This window comes from Nerophis ophidion, linkage group LG27 (genome assembly GCF_033978795.1).
Source record: "Nerophis ophidion isolate RoL-2023_Sa linkage group LG27, RoL_Noph_v1.0, whole genome shotgun sequence".
Lineage (NCBI taxonomy): Eukaryota > Metazoa > Chordata > Actinopteri > Syngnathiformes > Syngnathidae > Nerophis > Nerophis ophidion.
Genome location: NC_084637.1, coordinates 8,092,409 through 8,117,229, shown reverse-complemented (window position 1 = coordinate 8,117,229; position 24,821 = coordinate 8,092,409). Strand labels below are relative to the sequence as shown.

General features: G+C 41.8%; 1 protein-coding gene across 1 annotated transcript in view; it reads right to left on the bottom strand.

Annotated features, from left to right (window-relative positions):
- Positions 1-1,986: 1,986 nt before the first annotated feature.
- The window catches only part of LOC133544053 (prospero homeobox protein 1-like), a 94,167-nt gene continuing 71,332 nt past the window's right edge, over positions 1,987-24,821 (bottom strand). The window contains exons 7-12 of the mRNA XM_061889083.1: positions 24,689-24,758; positions 17,433-17,513; positions 10,479-10,662; positions 8,142-8,198; positions 3,342-3,442; positions 1,987-2,345 (exon numbers count right to left, since the gene is read on the bottom strand). Of these exons, the coding sequence (XP_061745067.1) occupies positions 1,987-2,345; positions 3,342-3,442; positions 8,142-8,198; positions 10,479-10,662; positions 17,433-17,513; positions 24,689-24,758 (852 nt within the window). The remainder of the gene's footprint in view (positions 2,346-3,341; positions 3,443-8,141; positions 8,199-10,478; positions 10,663-17,432; positions 17,514-24,688; positions 24,759-24,821) is intronic.

The window sequence follows — 24,821 nt, the reverse complement described above, 5'->3', positions numbered from 1 at the left end:
CTTACACATCTGTGAAGGCACCATTTATGCTGAAAGGTACATGCAGGTTTTGGAGCAACATATGTTGCAATCCAAGCAATGTAATCATCTAAGATGGACTGATGCAAAGTGGAAAAACATTCTGTGGTCTGACGAGTCCTCAGTTGAAATTGTTTTTGGGGTGTGTTAGTGCCCAAAGGCATGGGTAACTTACACATCTGTGAAAGGCAGCATTTATGCTGAAAGGTACATACAGGTTTATTTCAACATATGTTGCAATCCAAGCAATGTTATCATGGACGCCCCTGCTTATTTCAGCAAGAAAATGCCAAGCCACATGTTACAACAGCGTGGCTTCATAGTTAAAGATTGCGGGTACTAGACTGGCCTGCCTCTAGTCCAGACCTGTCTCCCATTGAAAATGTGTGGCGCAATATGAAGCCTAAAATACCACAACAGCGACCATAGATTGTTGAACAACTTAAGCTGTATCAAGCAAGAATGGGAAAGAATTTCACCTGCAAAGCTTCAAAAATTGGTTTTCTCAGTTCCCAAACGTTTACTGAGTGTTTTGGACCAAAATAATCCCGCGAATATTTGGTAAAGCAGCTGAGTAATGTCTAACACTTTCAAAATAAGATTCAGATAACTGAATATTTGCGTGGTTTGTCACAGATGGTGTTGTTGTCAATCTGTTGCGGTACTTTTTTGTTGAAAAAACACTTCCTAATACCCATGTTTATGTGGATTATACCTCTCTGTTAGACTTTGGTACTGCAAGTTACTTCTGTGGCGGCAGCATGGGTCAGGTGGAAGAGCGAAGGCGAGTTCGCTCCTCAGTTCCCCTTGAGCAAGATACTGCAACCCCAGCTCATAATTCAGATTTGGCTTTTCGGAAAACATCTGGGGCTTGAGCCCAAGTAGCCGACCTTGTATGCAAGATACTACAACATCAGCTCATAATACTGCCCCAATAGGTACATATGGTAATTGTTTCAAATAAGTACTTTGAAAAAAAGACAAGTATATTCCATTTTACGTTCTGAGGGAATTTCCTCGCCCCCTTTAAAAGTATGATTCAGATTTGGCTTTTCGGAAAACATCTGGGGCTTGAGCCCGAGTAGCCGACCTTGTATGCAAGATACTGCAACCCCAGCTCATAATGCTGCCCCAATAGGTACATGTGGTAATTGTTTCAAATAATTACTTTGAAAAAAAGACAAGTATATTCCATTTTACGTTCTGAGGGAATTTCCTCCCCCCTTTTAAAAGTATAATTCAGATTTGGCTTTTCGGAAAACATCTGGGGCTTGAGCCCGAGTAGCCGCCCTGGCATGCAAGATCCTGCAACCCCAGCTCATAATGCTGCCCCAATAGGTACATGTGGTAATTGTGTCAAATAAGTACTTTGAAAAAAAGACAAGTATATTCCATTTTACGTTCTGAGAAAATTTCCTCCCCCCTTTTAAAAGTATAATTCAGATTTGGCTTTTCGGAAAACATCTGGGGCTTGAGCCCGAGTAGCCGCCCTTGTATGCGCGTAAGCCTCTTCACACTCAAATCAAGATTTCCGCGCACGTTGGAACTGCATAACAAACGTGTCCTTAAGATACACAGCGTCGACCGCAAAGGCCGACACAAATAAACATGTCCTTAAGACTGACGGCGCTTATCAATAGCCGCTAATTAAATTCCTCTGCTTATTAATGAAAGACTTAGAATGGGTGTTTACACGGCGCGTGCATGTTTGATTGCTTTAATAAAAAGATTTCACCTCGCGGCAGGAGCGTGACAGTATTTTGTGTGTTGACTGCCTTCAAGTGAGGAAGGGGGAGGGAAATATGCACACTGTTGCAATGAAAGGGCAGAGAAAAGTTATACAACTCTGACTTTGTGTGCTCTATTGGCCCAGGCAAGGTCGGTTTTAGAGAACATGCATGAGAGCATTGTGGCGCGCTACCTGGCTGTTTATTTCTCATTAATTTCTTATTCTTGTTTAGAAGTGCATCATCTCTTCTTGTTAACCTTTGCTTCTATAAGGAGGAAAAGACACACAGGGACTTCATGGTAAGCAACACCCAGTTTCTGGGCGTGAATATAACTGACAATAACTGACATCTGGTTGACCGGTGCGGAACCAACAACCTGGTCTTGAACGTCCACAAGACCAAGGAGATCATCATCGACTTCAGGAGTCACCAATCCATTCACACTCCAGTCTTCATCAATGGCACAGCAGTAGGGATCGTAAGCAGCACCAAGTTCCTGGGCGTGCAGATAACTGACAACAACTGACATCTGGCTGACTGGTGCGTAACCAACAACCTGGTCTTCAAGGTCGACATGACCAAGGAGCTCATCGTCGACTTCAGGAGGCACCAGTCCAGCCACACTCCACTCTTCATCAATGGCACAGCAGTGGAGATAGTAAGGAGCACCAAGTTCCTGGGCGTGCAAATAACTGACAACAACTGACATCTGGTTGACTGGTGCAGAACCAACAACCTGGTCTTGAACGTCGACAAGACCAAGGAGATCATCATTGACTTCAGGAGTCACCAATCCATTCACACTCCAGTCTTCATCAATGGCACAGCAGTAGGGATGGTAAGCAGCACCAAGTTCCTGGGCGTGCAGATAACTGACAACAACTGACATCTGGCTGACTGGTGCGGAACCAACAACCTGGTCTTGAACGTCGACAAGACCAAGGAGATTATCATCGACTTCAGGAGGCACTAGTCCAGCCACGCTCCACTCTTCATCAATGGCACAGCAGTGGAGATAAGCAGCACCAAGTTCCTGGGTGTGCAGATAACTGACATCTGGTTGACTGTTGCAGAACCATCAACCTGGTCTTGAACGTCGACATGACCAAGGAGATCATCGCCGACTTCAGGAGTCACCAATCCAGCCACATTCCACTCTTCATCAACGGCACAGAAGTGGAGATGGTAAGCAGCACCAAGTTCTTGGCCGTACAAACAACTGACAATAACTGACATCAGGTTGATTGGTGCAGAACCAACAACCTGGTCTTGAACGTCCACAAGACCAAGGAGATCATCGTCGACTTCTGGAGTCACCAATCCATCCACGCTCCACTCTTCATCAATGGCACAGCAGTGGAGATGGTAAGCAGCACCAAGTTCCTGGGCGTGCAGATAACTGACAATAACTGACATCTGGTTGACTGGTGCGGAACCAACAACCTGGTCTTAAACGTCTTCAAGACCAACAAGATCATCATCGACTTCAGGAGGCACCAGTCCAGCCACTCTCCACTCTTCATCAAAGGCACAGCAGTGGAGATAGTAAGCAGAGAGAGAGAGCAGGAGAGGACTCAGACACGAGAAGCTTACTGTACACGGGGCTATGTTCCGATGACGAGAAGTCAGCGGTCAAGCTCTTTATACTGTCCCTGTTCATTAAACCAGGTGCGTTGATTGCAGATTGCCTACGACTGTGGCGGCACATGGGCGGGGTTTATGCGGTGCGCGCGGGAGTTAATGAGTTGTCATGGTGACAAAAACAAACAAAAGTGCACAATGAGTCCAAAACCAACCAGAACGTGACCACAAAACATGACAAAACACTCAAACATAAAATCTGCTTAGTGTATCAGACTGAAAATAAGCAAATATCACCCTTATTTGAGATATTCAATCTTACTTAAATTAAATTTTTTGCAGTGTACAACATCGACAACAAGAAAGTCTTCTTCCATCAATGCCCGATGTGCCAAATCTTAGTGCTTCCGCTCCAACCCTCAACCAAACTTGAACCTGAAACGCCTGTTTCTCTTGATAAAATCTTGCTGTACACGGGGCTATGTTCCGATGACGAGAAGTCAGCGTTCAAGCTCTTTATACTGTCCCTTTTCATTAACCCAGGTACGTTGATTGCAGATTGCCTACGACTGTGGCGGGGCATGGCCGGGGTTTTTTGCAGCGCGCGCGGAAGCTAATGAGTTGTCATGGTGACAAAAACAAACAAGAGTGCACAATGAGTCCAAAACCAAACAGAACATGACCACAAAACTTGACAAAAACACTCAAACATAAAATCTGCTTAGTGTATCAGACTGAAAATAAGCAAATATAACCCTTATTTGAGATATTCTATCTTACTTAAATTGTTTGCAGTGTACAACATCGACAACAAGAAGGTCTTCTTCCATCAATGCCCGATGTGCCAAATCTTAGTGCTTCCGCTCTAACCCTCAACCAAACTTGAACCTGAAACGCCTGTTGCTCTTGATAAAATCTTACTGTACACGGGGCTATGTTCCGATGACGAGAAGTCAGCGGTCAAGCTCTTTATACTGTCCCTTTTCATTAAACCAGGTGTGTTGATTGCAGATTGCCTATGATTGTGGCGGGGCATGGGCGGGGTTTATGCAGTGCACGCGGGAGCTAATGAGTTGTCATGGTGACAAAAACAAACAAGAGTGAACAATAAGTCCAAAACCAAACAGAACGTGACCATAAAACATGACAAAAACACTCAAACATCAAATCTGCTTAGTGTTTCAGACCGAAAATAAGCAAATATGACTTTTATTTGAGATATTCAAATTTACTTAATTTTTTTTTTTTGCATTGTACAACATCGACAACAAGAAGGTCTTTTTCTATCGATGCCCGATGTGCCAAATCTTAGAGGTTCCGCTCTAACCCTCAACCAAACTTGAACCTGAAACGCCTGTTGCTCTTGATAAAATCTTACTGTACACGGGGCTATGTTCCGATGACGAGAAGTCAGCGTTCAAGCTCTTTATACTGTCACTTTTCATTAACCCAGGTGCGTTGATTGCAGATGGCCTACGACTGTGGCGAGGGTGTGGGCGGGGTTTATGGAGCGCGCGCGGGAGCTAATGAGTTGTCATGGTGACAAAAACAAACAAGAGTGCACAATGAGTCCAAAACCAAACAACGTGACCACAAAACATGACAAAAACACTCAAACATAAAATCTGCTTAGTGTATCAGACTGAAAATAAGCAAATATCACCCTTTTTTGAGATATTAAATCTTACTTAAATTTTAATTTTCGCAGTGTACAACATCGTCAACAAGAAGGTCTTCTTCCATCAATGCCCGATGTGCCAAATCTTAGAGGTTCCGCTCTAACCCTCAAGCAAACTTGAACCTGAAACGCCTGTTGCTCTTGATAAAATCTTACTGTACACGGGGCTATGTTCCGATGACGAGAAGTCAGCGGTCAAGCTCTTCATACTGTCCCTTTTCATTAAACCAGGTACGTTGATTGCAGATTGCCTACGACTGTGGCGGCACATGGGCGGGGTTTATGCGGCGCGCGCGGGAGTTAATGAGTTGTCATGGTGACAAAAACAAACAAGAGTGCACAATGAGTCCAAAATCAAACAGAACGTGACCACACAACATGACATAAACACTCAAACATAAAATCTGCTTGGTGTATCAGACTAAAAATAAGCAAATATCACCCTTATTTGAGATATTCAATCTTACTTAAATTTTAATTTTTGTGGTGTACAACATCGACAACAAGAAGGTCTTCTTCCATCAATGCCCGATGTGCCAAATCTTAGAGGTTCCGCTCTAACCCTCAACCCAAACTTGAACCTGAAACGCCTGTTGCTTTTGATAAAATCTTACTGTACACGGGGCTATGTTCCGATGACGAGAAGTCAGCGGTCAAGCTCTTTATACTGTCCCTTTTCATTAACCCAGGTGTGTTGATTGAAGATTGCCTACGGCTGTGGCGGGGCATGGGCGGGGTTTATGCAGCACGCGCGGGAGCTAATGAGTTGTCATGGTGACAAAAACAAACAAGAGTGCACAATGAGTCCAAAACCAAACAGAACGTGACCACAAAACATGACAAAAACACTCAAACATAAAATCTGCTTAGTGTTTCAGACCGAAAATAAGCAAATATCACCCTTTTTTGAGATATTAAATCTTACTTAAATTTTAATTTTTGCAGTGTACAACATCGACAACAAGACGGTCTTCTTCCATCAATGCCCGATGTGCCAAATCTTAGAGGTTCCGCTCTAACCCTCAACCCAAACTTGAACCTGAAACGCCTGTTGCTCTTGATAAAATTGCAAATTTTTGCGAGCTGACGCATGTACACTCAGTGTTCATATACGAAAACACAGTAACTTTCCATCTAAAACACATTTCCCTCCTTTTTATTTCATGCACTTCTGCCCCCAGAGGAGTGGCAAACAAATAAAATAATACTAAGCATATTCAAATGTGCACTAACATACATGAAAAGCGCTTTTAAGACCACTTGGCTCCCCAATTTCCTGGAAGATAAGAGTAAATATGTCATTAATGAAAAGGAACGATAAACTAATTGTGCCGCATGCTCTGGAAAATCAAAAGTCCATTAGAGAGAGGGAAAGGACGCATGTTTTTTTTTTGTTTTTTTATAAGCAAATGATGCTTGTCAAGGGAAGAAAAACCAGCCATGCTTTTACCTTTAATTCTGCCCTATATTCCGCAGGAAAGATGGCCAACTTGTAGGAGCGTATTTATTTGTTGTTCTCCACCGACAAAGCACACCAGGCTGCTTCATCTAATCGTCCTAAATGGTTGCACAAATCAGAGAGGTCACATGTCCAGGAGAGGAAGTACAGGGACATGCCGGCGGAGAGATGACTCAGAGTGAATGTAAAATGAATCATCCAGGTTGTTGCAGATTAGCATGCACCTGGAAAAAAAAAAGTTGATTTTGTCAAGGCAGGTGGCGACCTTTGAACGGTGGCCTATAGATAGCATGTTACACTTTCCTTTTTTTTTTTTCTTTCTCCTGTCCAGCTTACTCGGGGAAATCATATAGTTGATGTGGATGCCTTTGTCGAGTGTGGGATACTTGCCTTATTTGTACAAACCCCGTTTCCATATGAGTTGGGAAATTGTGTTGGATGTAAATTTAAACGGAACACAATGATTTGCAAATCCTTTTCAATCAGTGATTTTCTGAAGTGTTCCCGAGCCCATGTGGTGATATCCTATCAACAGTCTGGGTTCTCCGCTGTCGTATTTTACGCTTCATAATACGCCGCACATTTTCGATGGGAGACAGGTCTGGACTGCAGGAAAGTACCCGCACTCTATTTTTACGAAGCCATGCTGTTGTAACACGTGCTGAATGAGGCTTGGCATTGTCTTGCTGAAATAAGCAGGGGCGTCCATGAAAAAGGACGGCGCTTAGATGGCAGCATATGTTGTTACAAAACCTGTATGTACCTTTCAGCATTAATGCTGCCTTCACAGATGTGGAAGTTACCCATGCCTTGGGCACTAATGCACCCCCATACCATCACAGATGCTGGCTTTTGAACTTTGCGTCGATAACAGTCTGGATGGTTCGCTTCCCCTTTGGTCCGGATGACACAATGTCGAATATTTCCCAAAAAAATTTGATATGTGGACTCGTCAGACCACAGAACACATTTCCACTTTGTATCAGTCCATCTTAGATGATCTCAGGCCCAGAGAAGCCTCACAGTGCGTCTTCGCAGCCGTTTTATGATTGCCCAGCACAAGAAATAAGTTACACACTGATGCAGTTGTTGACAAAATACACTGTACACTATATACCTCAGCTAACTAAACTATGGAAATGTATAATACAATTTATACAGCAATACGGTCTCACTGCACAGCCGCCAGCAGTTAGCCGAGTCATTGCGCAATCCATGGTGAGGCTCACCTGGCTGCTGCCTCACTGCATGTCTCTTCTCAGTGTTTGAACGGCAATTGTGAAAATTCAGCGATATTGAATAAAAATAATCTAAAACTGGTGAAGTTAAATGGAAAATAACTTTATAAAGTATAATCATTGGATACATATAACAATTTAATTTTTTTTTTTCTTTTTACATTTTTTTTTTCTTTCCATGATGGCAGGTGAGGCACTGCCTCACCTGACTGCACGTCACTGCAAAATATTGGTATGGTTACAACACAAGTCTCAATATATTTTTACTACAGAAGGAAACATTCCAAAAGTACATGAGTTTCAACCCCAGAACTCACCACCACCGCCATAAAGCTATTTGTCGCACATCAACACATCCGTGTTGATTATTATTACATTTGAATAATTTCTCAGTCTTTTTTAAATCCAGAATCTCAAGAGTGCATATAGATGCTGACCTTGAGACACAAAAGACCGAGCACTTGAACTTCGACACATTCTGGATGTGTCGGAACCTTGTGGGGGAAGCAATAACGTACTTTTCTAAGAGACTGAAGGGAAGCACTTGAGGGGAAATGAAAATCCTTCCAAGGATTCCGTGTAGCAGTTGAAAAAAGGTTGGCTCATTTTTTTTTTTTGTCTCATTATGCGGCTCAACATGCTCATTCTCCATTTTTTGATGTTTTTGTTTGTGGTAGAGACACACTTACATGAGAGTACAAAGACCTCGCAGTTCTCAAACATCTTCTGCTAGATAATTACATGTTTTTGTTATGCATTTATTCCAAACTTATTTTTCCATAATACAAACTTTATTATGGACTCTGGCTAGTTTTTGAACTGTAGTTTTAAAATAGTGCTATTACAGTGCAGGAAATACGTGGAAGAACCAATGTACGGTAGTACCTCAATTTATGAGCTTAATCGGTTCTGTGCCAAGCACATTCCGTCACATATTGTGCGTACTGGACCGGCTTTGCATAATATATGTGACCACTCCTTTTAGAGTCGGCCTCAGTGATGTTGACTGGGGAACTCCTGAATAAATAGAGGGACGCGGGAGCTGAACCTTAGAGCGTAGGGCGAGACAGTGACTAAGTGTGCAGCTCCATGCGTTCTCCTAATGAGCAAAATTGAACTCTGTTTCTGCATGATTCCTTGCTTCTTGTCTGTCTAATAGATGTCATCATACGCGACTTGTTCTTTCACGGATGCGTCAGGAACAGGACAGTGTGCGGGTAGGAGACTGATTTATTCGCAAAAATCAGACCAAAAGTCAGGAACAAACACAAAAAAAACAAAAGTGGCTAATACAAGGGAAGCTAACAGTAACTCACAAGGAACGCTTAGGCGGGACTTTGTGCAAGACAAACACAGGAACAAGAACAGTTGCGTTAAGCAAACAAAAGCACCAGAATGAGAGAGGCAGAAAGGAAGGCCTAAATAGCCCTCTGATTTGTGCTCGATACCAGGTGAGTGTCCCGAACAGTATTCAGAGGCAGCTGAACATAATCAGCACCCTTGACAACCACGAAAAACACAAAACAGGGGTGCCTAATCTGTTGTGGTTAGCTGAGGGAAATGACAGCAACAGACACCAGAGATTGATTTAGCTCTGTATATATATATATATATATATATATATATATATATATATATATATATATATATATATATATATATATATATATATATATATGTGTGTGTATATGTGTGTGTGGGAAAAAAAATCACAAGACTACTTCATCTCTACAGAACTGTTTCATGAGGGGTTCCCTCAATCATCAGGAGATTTTAATGGAAGCATTCACATACAATGGTTTGTATAGGGCACAGAGTGGGTGGGTACAGGCAGGCGTAGGGGCGTGGTGATTGGCTCATGTGTTACCTAGGAGGTGTTTCCATCCGTGGCGGCATTTTGAAATTATTTCACTGCGGTTGTTGAGAGATGACAGGTCTGGATGATATATAATAAACCGTTTTTGTTTTAAGCATAGGTTGCATCTTTTATTACCACTGTTGTAAGGTGTGCTGGATGCAAGAATTTGCCATGTTATTGAATATTCAACATTATTGTCTTTGAGGTTCCAAATGTGCTTGCTGAGTTCTGTAGAATTCCGCAAGGTCTGGTTTCTAAAGGAGGCCTTGTGATTATTCCATCTGGCTTTAAACGCTCCTTCGGTTAATGCTACGTACGTGTCGGATGTGCTAATGTCCTTGCGTGTTACCTTTGCTTGGTAAACGACTGATGTTTGTAAGCACCCCCTGTTGAGAGGACAATCAGTTTTCTTGCGGCAGTTACATTCATTATTGGTTTCAGAGTCGTTTAGACTGGGGGCAGGCAGTCCTTTTGCAATTGCTTTGTTGTGGTTTGAAATGATTTGTTGTATGTTATTCATACAGCTGTAGCTCAATTTATTGTTGTTCTTGTCGAATATTTTTCTTAGGGTGTTGCCTTTGGGGAAGTGTTTGTCGATCAGAGTGAGGAACTTGCGGCCGATATTTGCTGAATGGGGGGTTGTACCAGATGATGTTGTTTTGTTTTCTGCTCTTTTTTGGTTGGTCTATATACATATATATATATATATATATATATATATATGTATATATATATATATATATATATATATATATATATATATATATATATATATATATATATATATATATATATATATATATATATATATATATATATATATATATAATAGAAACTAAGGAAATAGATTGCGAACTCGATCCAAATGTGTATGCGGTGTGAGGCCAGGTGTGTAGTTAGCTGAGGTGTGTGTTACCAAATGTTGTTGAGAGCGAAGAAATACGAAAGTCCATGGGGCAGGCAGATTATCCAGGGCAGGAGAGAAACGTCAAAGTCCGGGGACAAGCAAGGAGTCGAGAACCAAAAGGGCAGTTTGTGAAGCAAGGGCACAAAAAGATGATGAGACGCACAACTCGCCAACACAGGAACAAGGGCAGACGCTGGAAGGACAAGGAAGAACAATGATACACGGAGCAAGACACGTAGAGAGAGAGCGAGAGAGAGAGAGAGAGAGAGAGAGAGAGAGAGTGCATTAAAACTTACTTTTTCATAATACAAACTTTTTTAGGACTCTGGCTAGTTTTTCAACTGTATTTTAAAATAGAGCTATTATGAGTATTTCTTGTTACAGATACAACAAGAAATCCATGGAAGAACCAATGTACAGTAGTACCTCAACATACGAGCTTAATCGGTTCTGTGCCCAGCACTTTCCGTCACAAATTGTGCGTACTGGAACGGCTTTTGCGTAATATATGTGACCACTCCTTTTAGGGGCAGCCTCAGTGATGTTGACCATGGAACACCTGAATAAATAGAGGGACGCGGGAGCTGAACCTTAGAGTGTAGCGCGAGACTGTGACTAAGTGTGCAGCTCCATGCGTTCTCCTCATGAGCAAAATTGAACTCTGTCTTTGCATGATTCCTTGCTTCTTGTCTGTTTAATAGATGTCATCAATGTTTGAACCTGACACTCACAATATTTAGAGAAGAAAAAATTGGACACACGTCATGTCTTTACATCTAAGGGGTTCACAAATTAAGTATTAATCCGTGAAAGACAAAGTTGGATTTATCGGTGCATTGTTAAGTACAGTATTTGAGCAACATAACGAGTGCTGTGCTGCTGTAATCGTGGAGCTAATGAAAAAAGGATAAGTTTGTTTGAAGTTGAATTCCTGCTACAAGTATTAGTCTCCTCTACAGTTAATTTCCGCAGTCATTTTTATGGTGTGAAAAATTCACGTTTTGTCTCATTTAGCTATAGATGTCAAGATTTGGTGTATGCTGTTGAGCTTACTAGATTTTTATCCATCTAGTTTATTGATACTATTAAATATGCTTTATTGATGCTAGCGAATATCACCAAAGACACTATAATGTGGTCATCCGTGTCGAATAAAGCACTTTGCTTTCCTGCACAACAACATTTTTAGTTTCCGTTATAAAAATCGACAACAAAAATATGGTGGATTGGACCAACAATCACAAATAACATGACGTTAGTTCATTTGCACAAGTCTTTGTAGTCATATCTAGGCAAGGCAACCACAAAAAACACAAACTAATGCCATCTCTTGTCCTTGTCGTTCTGCTCTCAAACACTAATAATATAGTAAAGAATAAACTCGATTGCATCACAGAAAGTTTCTCAATCAAATCAAATGTTCAAACATTTTACAAAGTGATCACTGCAGACACACGGTATTCCACAACGGGAGGAAAGTGATATTTTTAAGAGTCATTTCCTGCGATGCACTTTAATTTTTCTCGAACTTTATTACATTTATGAACCACTTCTTTCGGGTACATTTATGAACCACTTCTTTCGGGACTATATGAAAGCTTTTTCATAGTTCTCTATACCCAAGAACTGAACTAAAATTCACTCCATTCTGTCCACTAAAGACGCCGAGATCATTATCCATGCGTTTGTTACGTCTCGTCTCGACTACTGTAACGTATTATTTTCGGGTCTCCCCATGTCTAGCATTAAAATATTACAGTTGGTACAAAATGCGGCTGCTAGACTTTTGACAAGAACAAGAAAGTTTGATCACATTACGCCTGTACTGGCTCACCTGCACTGGCTTCCTGTGCACTTAAGATGTGACTTTAAGGTTTTACTACTTACGTATAAAATACTACACGGTCTAGCTCCATCCTATCTTGCCGATTGTATTGTACCATATGTCCCGGCAAGAAATCTGCGTTCAAAGGACTCCGGCTTATTAGTGATTCCCAAAGCCCAAAAAATGTCTGCGGGCTATAGAGCGTTTTCCTTTCGGGCTCCAGTACTCTGGAATGCCCTCCCGGTAACAGTTTGAGATGCTACCTCAGTAGAAGCATTTAAGTCTCACCTTAAAACTCATTTGTATACTCTAGCCTTTAAATAGACTCCCTTTTTAGACCAGTTGATCTGACGATTCTTTTCTTTTTCTCCTATGTCCCACTCTTCCTTGTGGAGGGGGTCCGGTCCGATCCGGTGGCCATGTACTGCTCGCCTGTGTATCGGCTGGGGACATCTCTGCGCTGCTGATCCGCCTCCGCTTGGGATGGTTTCCTGCTGGCTCCGCTGTGAAAGGAACTATCGCTGCTGTGTTGGATCCGCTTTGGACTGGACTCTTGCGACTGTGTTGGATCCATTATGGATTGAACTTTCACAGTATCATGTTAGACCCGCTCGACATCCATTGCTTTCCTCCTCTCCAAGGTTCTCATAGTCATCATTGTCACCGATGTCCCACTGGGGGTGAGTTTTCCTTGCCCTTATGTGGGCCTACCGAGGATGTCGTAGTGGTTTGTGTTGTGGTTTGTGTTGTGGTTTGTGCAGCCCTTTGAGACATTAGTGATTTAGGGCTATATAAGTAAACATTGATTGATTGATTGATTGATTGATTGATTGATTGAACTGAACAGCAATACGACATTTTCTGCTGAAACTTTACACTCATTTTTACTTGTTTTAATGCTACGATCAAGCTGCTTAACCATCATGTGAATTAAGCCACGAAGAAGAAAAACGGATAAGACGTCATATGCGACCCACATATACTTGGTTACAAAATGTATGTGGAGTATTGTTGCCGGTTTTTGGATGTTTTTTTTTTTTGGGTGGGAGGGGATTTTATGGGCTGAATTGAGGACCTCCCATTGGCTCCGTTGTAAGCTGACGTTTTCTTACAATTATTTACTGGTTAGAATACATTAAAAAATAAAAATACACATGTCGTCATAATGATTGTGCCGGGCTGGAGCATAGTCTTCTGTATCTTTCGCTTCCCGTGTTCTCCTGTGATCCTCTGTTGGTCCCCTTACCCCCTAGACTGCCATTTTGGATTCCCGACCTTCTGCTTGGACACGTTTTCTCGACGCCTCTCGCTCGCCTTGGATCATCTGTCTGCCCCACGGACTTCCGTGTTCCTTTGCTCTCATATAACATTTACGGTAACACTCAACAGCTAATCTACACACATAGTCTTACACCATACACACTCTTGGATTTCGTCACACTCCATTTCCTTGGTCAGGTTAATTATTATTGTTTGTTTATTTTATATATAGTGACTGTGTATATAATAAATACTAAGAGCTATACCACTCTGTGGTGTCTGTTGCCGTCAGCTTCCCTCAGTCGAAGTGAGGTTAAGTGAATTATATTTATATAGGGCTTTTCTCAAGTGACTCAACGCGCTTTACATAGTGACACCCAATATCTAAGTTACATTTAAACCAGCGTGGGTGGCACTGGGAGCAGTTGGGTAAAGTGTCTTGCCCAAGGACACAACGGCAATGACTAGGATGGCGGAAGCGGGAATCGAACCTGCAACCCTCAAGTTGCTGGCACGGCCACTCTACCAACCGAGCTATGCCGCCCAGTCCTTACAAAACAGTTCCCTCCCCGTCTCCCTGACTGAGGTTTCCATATACGCAGCCCAATCCAGCTCGATCGAGTGGGCTACTCCAAAGAACTCTCAAACTTCTGCTGCCTCTTACTATGGGTTGAGGTGCTAGGACCATGATAGCTGGCTTTGTCATGAATAAGTTGAGAATCGTCACAAGGCTTTTTATATCTACTAAGATTTGACATGTTTAGTAACTTCACCAGTGGCAGTAGCTAGACAAAGATGGCGGTTCGTAACCCACAGACTTTCTAATTGGTCAAACAAGGGCGGGACATTGAAATGAGAACAATAACACATTTTCGGGGCTGTAAATCAAATTTTGAAAGGAGCATATCCCAGCTAAACTACTGTTATAGAAGTATTCGAGAAAAGAACATGATTTATTAATGCCTTTTGACATGTCAGGGCCATTTAATGATGACTTGACGTGAAATTATTACATATGGCTCCTTTAAATCATCTCTGGCTTTGGAACCTTGTAGAAAAATACAATTAAGTTGAAAAAAACAGCATTAACCTTGAAGAGTGGACTTCTACGGTACCGAAATACAGCGGCCAATATAAATTGTGAATAGTTAATTTTGTGTATTGTCAGACTGAGGGTTGGAAAAAATAAACAGCAGGTTAAGTTTAAATCAAAAGGCATGGCTTGAGTGGAATGGCCTTGTGTATACATTGTGGTTGTCTCTGACTATGCACGACTAGTATTTAATGATGCAGGCTGGATGCTCCTCTTAAAAATGAGCTGCATGTTGTTGGGGTGAGTGGCTGATGATAAAATGCGTGCTGATAAAAACACATTTCTGTGTGTGTGTGTAAAGTAAAATAAATATATCTTCTATTGACTTTGTAATGATTTATTTTACCTTCCTGTAGTGAAGTGGTGTCTTTGACCCGAGCGCTCCTCACAAGACTGAACCCTATTCTTTTTCATTGCCATTGCTTTTGTACGCAATGTGCTTGTCAGCTGAAAATCTAGATTAGAAAAAAAAAAAAAAAAAAAAAAAAAGTCACACACACATTGACACCCATATACAGTACATGTATGGGGATGAAAAGATAAAAGAATCATTGAATCCGAACTTAATATGCCGCAGAGGGAGCACAGCGATGAAAGGGCCAGCTTCGGTGCCGGGGTGACTGATTGGCAGCCCAGATCGTGTGCCAGGCAAACACACACACACGCACGCACACACACACCCATTCTTGTATTTTCTACCTTCTTGACACCTCCGAAAAATGCCTACCTCTTTAGGACCGCCCTTTCTAGATATATCAAGATTTGTATATACAACATTAATAATATATACATACTATGCAAATATAAAAAAGCTCGTTGTGAAAAATGAGTTGGAATTTCACAAGAAAAACTTAGAATTTGGCCATTTTTTATAATAAAAGTCATCATTTTACTCAGCGCAAGTCCTCATTTTACAAGAAAACTGTCACGACTTGGACTATGGGATATTTTTTTTACGACGCAAAGGATAATTTGCACGAGTCAGGCGTGAATGTAAGTACATTTTGATTTATTTAACACTATAGCTCAAAAAAAGGCAAACAGAGGGCGCGCACAATGGCGGAAAACAAACTTGGCCATTCAAATCAAAAACAGCACAATGTAATGACTATATACAAAAACCGAACTAAAAAACTTTGACACAACAAAAACAAAAAACTTACTCGACAAGAGCATGAGGGAAATATCATGGCTTGGCATGAAGGTTTTGAGGAATACGGAGGTAGGTAGGTAGGTAAAGTTGCCAGCACGGAGAACAGACACAGAATGGCTTAAATAGCAGTGATGGAACAGGTGCGTGACATGACAGCTGAAACTAATGAGTTGGCATGGTAACGAAAACAAACCAGGAAGTGCAAAACAGGAAACAAGTGTCCAAAAAAACAAAACCGAACATGACCAAAACAAAACATGATCCATAGGCGTGACAAAAACTGGACATTTGTGCAATGTTGTGATAAAAGTTGGAATTTTACCCAACCACATTTGCAGTTTTACAAGAAAAGCTTAAAATGTTGGCAATTTTATGAACAGTCGTAATTTTACTCGAGAAAAGTCACTATTGTAAAAGATTTGTATTTACAACATTAATAATATATACATACTATGCAAATATAAAAAAGCTTGTTGGTAAAAATGAGTTGGAATTTCACAAGAAAAACTTAGAATTTGGCCATTTTTCATAATAAAAGTCGTCATTTTATTCAGCGCAAGTCAACATTTTACAAGAAAACGGTCACGACTTGGACTATGGGATATTTTTTTTTTACAACGCAAAGGATAATTTGCACGAGCCAGGCGTGAATGTAAGTACATTTTGATTTATTTAACACTATAGCTCAAAAAAGGCAAACAAAGGGCGCGCACAATGGCGGAAAACCAACTTGGCCACTCAAAACAAAAACAGCACAATGGCATGACTATACACAAAAACCGAACTAAACAACTGTGACATAACAAAAACAGAAAACTTACTTGACAAGAGCATGAGGGAAATAGCATGGCTTGGCATGAAGGTGTTGAGGAATACGGAGGAAGGTAGGTATGTAAAGTTGCCAGCACGAAGAACAGACAAGGAATGGCTTAAATAGCAGTGATGGAACAGGTGCGTGACATGACAGCTGAAACTAATGAGTTGGCATGGTAACGAAAACAAACAAGGAAGTGCAAAACAGGAAACAAGTGTCCAAAAAACAAAACCGAACATGACCAAAACAAAACATGATCCATAGGCGTGACAAAAACTGGACATTTGTGCAATGTTGTGATAAAAGTTGGAATTTTACCCAACCACCGTCACAGTTTTACAAGAAAAGCTTAAAATGTTGGCAATTTTATGAACAGTCGTAATTTTACTCCACAAAAGTCACTATTGTAAAAGATTTGTATTTACAACATTAATAACACATACATACTATGCAAATATAAAAAAGCTTGTTGTGGAAAATGAGTTGGAATTTCACAAGAAAAATGTACAATTTGGGCATTTTTTATAATAAAAGTCGTCATTTTACTCAGCGCAAGTCAACATTTTACAAGAAAACTGTCACGACTTGGACTATGGGATATTTTTTTTTTACAACGCAAAGGATGATTTGCACGAGCCAGGCGTGAATGTAAGTACATTTTGATTTATTTAACACTATAAGTCAAAAAAAGACAAACAAAGGGCGCGCACAATGGCGGAAAACAAACTTGGCCAGTCAAAACAAAAACAGCACAATGGAATGACTATACACAAAAACCGAACTAAACAACTGTGACATAACAAAAACAGAAAACTTACTTGACAAGAGCATGAGGGAAATAGCATGGCTTGGTATGAAGGTGTTGAGGAATACGGAGGAAGGTAGGTAGGTAAAGTTGCCTGCACGAAGAACAGACACAGAATGGCTTAAATAGCAGTGATGGAACAGGTGCGTGACATGACAGCTGAAACTAATGAGTTGGCATGGTAATAAAAACAAACCAGGAAGTGCAAAACAGGAAACAAGTGTCCAAAAAACAAAACCGAACACAACCAAAATAAAACATGATCCATAGGCGTGACAAAAACTGGACATTTGTGAAATGTTGTGATAAAAGTTGGAATTTTACCCAACCACATTTGCAGTTTTACAAGAAAAGCTTAAAATGTTGGCAATTTTATGAACAGTCGTAATTTTACTCGACAAAAGTCACTATTGTAAAAGATTTGCATTTACAACATTAATAACACATACATACTGTGCAAATATAAACAAGCTTGTTGTGGAAAATGAGTTAGAATTTCACAAGAAAAAAGTCACAATTTCACAAGAAAAACATAGAATTTGGGCATTTTTTATAATAAAAGTCGTCATTTTACTCAACGCAAGTCAACATTTTACAAGAAAAACTGGACATTTGTGCAATGTTTTGATAAAATTTGGAATTTTACTCAACAACAGTCGCGATTTTACAAGAAAAGTTTAAAATGTTGGCAATTTTATGAAAAGAGTCGTGATTTTACTCGACAAGTCACAATTGTATAAGATTTGTATTTACAACATTAATAACACATACATACCATGCAAATATAAAAAAAGCTTGTTGTGCAAAATGAGTTGGAATTAGTCAAGAAAAAGGTCACAATTTCACAAGAAAAAAATAGAATTTGGGCATTTTTTTATAATAAAAGTCGTCATTTTACTGGGCGCAAGTCAAAATTGCCCACATATGCAGTCCTCTCCAAGGTTTCTCATAGTCATCATTGTCACTGTCACCGACCTCCCCCTGGGATGAGTTTTTCCTTGCCCTTATGTGGGCTCTACCGAGGATGCCGTTGTGGTTCGTACAGCCCTTTGAGACACTTGTGATTCAGGGCTATATAAATAAACATTGATTAATTGAATGAACTAATAAAATACACAAAGATGTTTCTAATGATGTGTTGTCAAAATTCCCCGGTCCCTCACTTTGTTTCTGTACCTGTCTGGTTACCACAGCGCCCAGGGCCTTTCGCTCTGTTCAGAGATGAGTAAAACGCGCGCACACACACACACACACACACACACACAGTGTGGAGGGTGCACAGACGCACAAAGCAGGTAGCAGCGGGTGCCCACATCAGAATGCATGTTGGAGGTTTGACATTCCTGCAGGCTGTGTCCGTCTAGCCAGTCAGGGGGAGGACAGCCAATAACACTCACAGCGTCGCCACGACTATCTGATGAGGCCAGTGCGCTTCCAAGTCAATATTGAGGACAAAAGCTTTTTAAACGCGCCACCTTTTACAAGGCCCGCGTGTGTGTTCATGTGTGTGTTGAACGCCCTAATGGGGAAATGAAGGCAGCGCGAGAGATTAGCACAGTCGGGTGGATGTCGTCCTCAAGGTCAAAGGTGCAAGCGGAGAGCAGGGTGTGTATGTACAGTTATTGCACGCAGACACTGGGGAGGGGTGTGTATGCATGTGTGTGTGTGTGTGTGTGTGTGTCCAAAAAACGCACAATGAGGGGGGCAAGGAAACAAAAACATATTCAAACATGGATCACGATTCAAAAATGAATACCATGACTGAAACAGGCAGAAGCAAAAAATCAATCAATCAATCAATGTTTATTTATATAGCCCCAAATCACAAATGTCTCAAAGGACTGCACAAATCATTACGACTACGACATCCTCGGAAGAACCCACAAAAGGGCAAGGAAAACTCACATCCAGTGGGACGCCAGTGACAATGCTGACTATGAGAAACCTTGGAGAGGACCTCAGATGTGGGCAACCCCCCCCCCCCCTCTCAAGGGGACCGAAAGCAATGGATGTCGAGCGGGTCTAACATGATACTGTGAAAGTTCAATCCATAGTGGCTCCAACACAGCCGCGAGAGTTCAGTTCAAAGCGGATCCAAGACAGCAGCGAGAGTCCCGTCCAAAGGAAACCATCTCAAGCGGAGGCGGATCAGCAGCGTAGAGATGTCCCCAACCGATACACAGGCGAGCGGTCCATCCTGGGTCCCGACGAGCGGTCCATCCTGGGTCTCGACTCTGGACAGCCAGTACTTCATCCATGGTCATCGGACCACAAGGGAGGGGGGGACATAGGAGAAAGAAAAGAAGCGGCAGATCAACTGGTCTAAAAAGGAGGTCTATTTAAAGGCTAGAGTATATAGATGAGTTTTAAGGTGAGACTTAAATGCTTCTACTGAGGCAGCATCTCGAACTGTTACCGGGAGGGCATTCCAGAGTACTGGAGCCCGAACGGAAAACGCTCTATCGCCCGCAGACTTTTTTTGGGCTCTAGGAATCACTAATAAGCCGGAGTCTTTTGAACGCAGATTTCTTGCCGGGACATATGGTACAATACAATCGGCAAGATAGACTGGAGCTAGACCGTGTAGTATTTTATACGTAAGTAGTAAAACCTTAAAGTCACATCTTAAGTGCACAGGAAGCCAGTGCAGGTGAGCCAGTACAGGCGTAATGTGATCAAACTTTCTTGTTCTTGTCAAAAGTCTAGCAGCCGCATTTTGTACCAACTGTAGAGCTTATACGCCCAACATACATTTTTTTACATTCAATTAAGTTACCTTTTCTAATAATTTTGTAATACAAAAAGAAATATATTCATTCAGCATTTACATTTAAGTTGCCCTTTAACAAATAATACAAAAATATGTATTTACACACATGCGCTTTTTTGTAAATAAATAAACATACATACCTTCTAAATACAACATTTAACCAAACAAACATAAATTTCTAGTTCACATAATTTTAATGAAACGAATTGGGAACATTTTGTTTCAATTCAAAGATCGAAAACGTTCTTATGTACAAAAAAATAGCTTTTTTTTCTACAGAATATTGTGGAAAAATTTGTTTACTGTATTTTTTTTTATTTCAGCTGGGGCGCAAATTAATTTAAAACCTCTTCTCACTCCGGCGCTTACCAAAGGCATGCGGTAAATTTAGGCCTGCGCTTATGAATTTGAGTTTTATGTAAGGATACCATTATACAAAAAGCACATTTAAAGGGGAACATTATCACAATTTCAGAAGGGTTAAAACCAATAAAAATCAGTTCCCAGTGGCTTATTTTATTTTTCGATTTTTTTTTCAGAATTTTACCCGTCCCGTGATATCCTTAAAAAAAGCTTTAAAGTGCCCCTTATACGGGGCGGTATAGCTCGGTTGGTAGAGTGGCCGTGCCAGCAACTTGAGGGTTGCAGGTTCGATTCCCGCTTCTGCCAGCCTAGTCACTGCCGTTGTGTCCTTGGGCAAGACACTTTACCCACCTGCTCCCAGTGCCACCCACACTGGTTTAAATGTAACTTAAATATTGGGTTTCACTATGTAAAGCGCTTTGAGTCACTACAGAAAAGCGCTATATAAATATAATTCACTTCACTTCCCTTAATTTTCGCTATTTGCTTTAGCCACTGTCCATTTCCCTGTGACGTCACGTTGCGATTCCAATACAAACAACAAGGCAGATAGCACAGCAAGACATAGCGACATTAGCTCGGATTCAGACTCGGATTTCAGCGGTTTAAGCGATTCAACAGATTACGCATGTATTGAAACAGATAGTTGGAGTATGAAGGCAGATAGCGAAAACGAAATTGAAGAAGAAACTGAAGCTATTGAGCGAATAGCTATTGACGCTATTCGGCCATCTTTGCGGTAAAATGTGCAGACCAACTGATCAGGACTTTCGCATTCACACTGGATCAACTTAAATCCGTCGATTGGTAAGTGTTTGTTTCACATTAAATGTGGGTGGAAGGAAACGCAGGATGTAAATATAGTTTCAAATGTACATACAGGTAGCTATAAAGGCTACCTGTATGTACAGGTACTTACAGGTAGTAGGCTTCACGGTGGCAGAGGGGTTAGTGCGTCTGCCTCACAATACGAAGGTCCTGCAGTCCTGGGTTCGAATCCAGGCTCGGGATCTTTCTGTGTGGAGTTTGCATGTTCTCCCCGTGAATGCGTGGGTTCCCTCCGGGTACTCCGGCTTCCTCCCACCTCAAAAACATGCACCTGGGGATAGGTTGATTGGCAACACTAAAATTGGCCCTAGTGTGTGAATGTGACTGTGAATGTTGTCTGTCTATCTGTGTTGGCCCTGCGACGAGGTGGCGACTTGTCCAGGGTGTACCCCGCCTTCCGCCCGATTGTAGCTGAGATAGGCGCCAGTGCCCCCCGCAACTCCACAAGGGAATAAGCGGTAGAAAATGGATGGATAGATAGCCTTTATAGCATGTTAGCATCGATTAGCTGGCAGTTATGCCGCGACCAAATATGTCTGATTAGCACATAAGTCAATAACAACAACTACACTCACCTTTGTGATTTCGTTGACTTTACGTTGGGAATGCATCTGCTTTGAGTGTCGCAGGATATCCAGACATTTTTGCCATCTCTGTGCCATCTCTGTCGTAGCATCGGCGGTAAAAACCAAACGGGGGACTTTTGCATCTCTTGACACTGGAGCAACTTAAATCCGTCGATTGCTAAGTGTTTGTTCTGCATTAAATGTGGATGGAGCGAAAGGCTGGATGCAAATATAACTACAAATGAGGCATAATGCTGCACTATGTACACACAGCTAGCCTAAATAGCATGTTAGCATCGATTAGCATGCAGTGCTAATCGATGCACATTCTACGTAAATCAACTTGAATCCGTCCCCGATCGTGTTGTTACACCCTCCGACAACACACCGACGAGGCATGATGTCTCCAAGGTATCGGAAAACAGTCGAAAAAACGGAAAATCACAGAGCTGATTTGACTCGATGCGTCTGATGTGTAGGGAAAAATGGCGTTGAGTACCGATGTGACGTCACGTTCTGACGTCGTCGCTCAGAGAGGCATGAACAGAAAGGCGTTTAATTCGCCAAAATTCACCCATTTAGAGTTCGGAAATCGGTTAAAAAAATATATGGTCTTTTTTTCCTGCAACACCAGGGTATATATTGACGCTTAAATAGGTCTGGTGATAATGTTCCCCTTTAATAAAAAAAACGTTATTATGGTCTTACCTTTATGTCATGACGCGGAGTCGAACCCGCGTATCCTCGGCGGCCGCCTCTGCTGACGGCGCGCCAAGACGCTCCTCCGTTTATTGCGCACTCAGACACGTCCCCGCTCGTGCTGAGCGCAGCACGCCCACGCAGCAACGAGCCTGTAGTCAATCAATAATCGACATACCTGAACTTGATGAAAGGGAGCGGCATGAACACCAGCAGACCCGAGGAACCATGGCCAGAACGTACTGTTGTGTTCAGAGGGAACGTACTGTTGATGAAAGGGAGCGGCATGAAGACCAGCAGACCCGAGGAACCTTTGCCAGAACTTCGCTAACCTTGCTATAAGCTTCACGTCTGGTATTCCCTTCCCCGTGATTTCTCTCTCTCTGTGTATCCCTGGTTCATGTCCCTTTTCACGTGCCTTCCGTGATCGAGCCTTGTCCTTCGACATCCAACCGGATTCCTGACTTCCCTCCTCGATCCACGACCTCCCTGCTCGGACCCAGACCACGCTGCCTCGCTCCTCCCCACGACCCATCGCCTGGGTCTTCGTCTTGCCCCTCGTGATTCGACGAAAGATTACAACCAACACTTACAGACAACAACCCTTGGTAACATTTACATTATTAATATTACACATAGTCACACTCATTCACTTAGAGTAGCATACACATGTCACGTATTCATCAAAGGTTTAAAATAAACCGCAGTTCTGTCCTGGTTGTCGCCTCCTTTCCTCTGAACACAACACTTTACTTATGAATGAAGTCCATGCGCAAGTCGTTCTGTAAACAAGTATCGATAACTTCTTTATAGAAGTCTTCCTTATCTTTCTTCGGTTTTAAAAGTCTCTCCGTCTCGATGGAGATCTTCCTTTATTACCTCCTGCTTCGATTGAAAGTCCAGTTTAGAAAACTTTTATTTTAGATATGTAATCCTCCATGTTAAAAGTGCAAGCGAGAGGAACAAATAAACGATCGCTGCTCACTCTTGCTGCTTGTTGTCACTTCTTCTGCAGGCGAGTAGTCGCAAGAAGCATCACTAGCGCCCTCTACCGCCAGGAGGCGGGGGTCATTTAATGACTCATATTTGACACACGCAGCTATGGTATATTAATAAAACATAGCTGCTTACTGTTCTTTTTAGCATATTCAATAGCTTGGATCTTAAATCCTACTGAATAGCTCTTAATCTTCCCTTTATGAGATTTCAAATTATTGAAATCAGCCTGCTCTATTTTGAAAACGATGACAGGTGAAGCGTCACTCGTGACGTGACGAGTTTGACCCGGTGGATATTCTAGGCGTATGCTAATTATTTGGCGAAATGAGTTTGACCCGGCGGAAATTCTAGACATGAGCTAATAAAAATAATATTTTGCGAAACGAGTTTGACCCGGCGTTAATCCTGAGCCGGCGGTAATGCTAAGCATGCGCTAATTATTTTGCGAAACGAGTTTGACCCGGCAGTACAACGGGTGACGTCATTGTCTGCGACTTCCGGTAAAGGCAAGCCTTTTCTGTTAGCGACGAAAAGTTGCAAACTTTATTGTCGATATTCTCTACTAAATCCTTTCAGCAAAAATACGGCAATATCGGGAAATGATGAAGTATGACACATAGAATGGACCTGCTATCCTCGTTTAAATAAAAATCTAATTTTAGTAGGCCTTTAACACCATGTTTCCTTATTCAATACTTGCCTCCTTCTCTGCATCTTGGGGTTCGTCAACAACAAACTCTGACACTCCTGAAGTGTTTCCTTCTTTGTTTACATCTGTTTAGTCAACCTTGCCAGAGTGCATCTGAAGTTTTTAATGTCATTCAATTAAAGTTGGAGGAGGAGCAGAACCTTGGGGGGCAATATGTCACTTATGGGTATTATCCCGCCCTGCTAATTACTGAAGCAATGAACTTTAATTAATAGCCGAGCTTGCCGTGCACGTGTGTGTGTGTGTGCATGTGTGTGTGTGTGTGTGCATGTGTGTGCGCTTGTAGCCGCACAACCTCCTTTATCCCGAGCCATCTCTCTCCAACACAAGCGCACTTCCCGTGCACACGGGTTGACATTTTGCCGCGTGTCTCGGGGTCACCTGAGAAACTGCGACACTGCTCACCTGCAAGCAATAGCCGCGCCGTTAGCATTAGCATAATGGCCTCCCGGTTATCGGCAGCGTTTG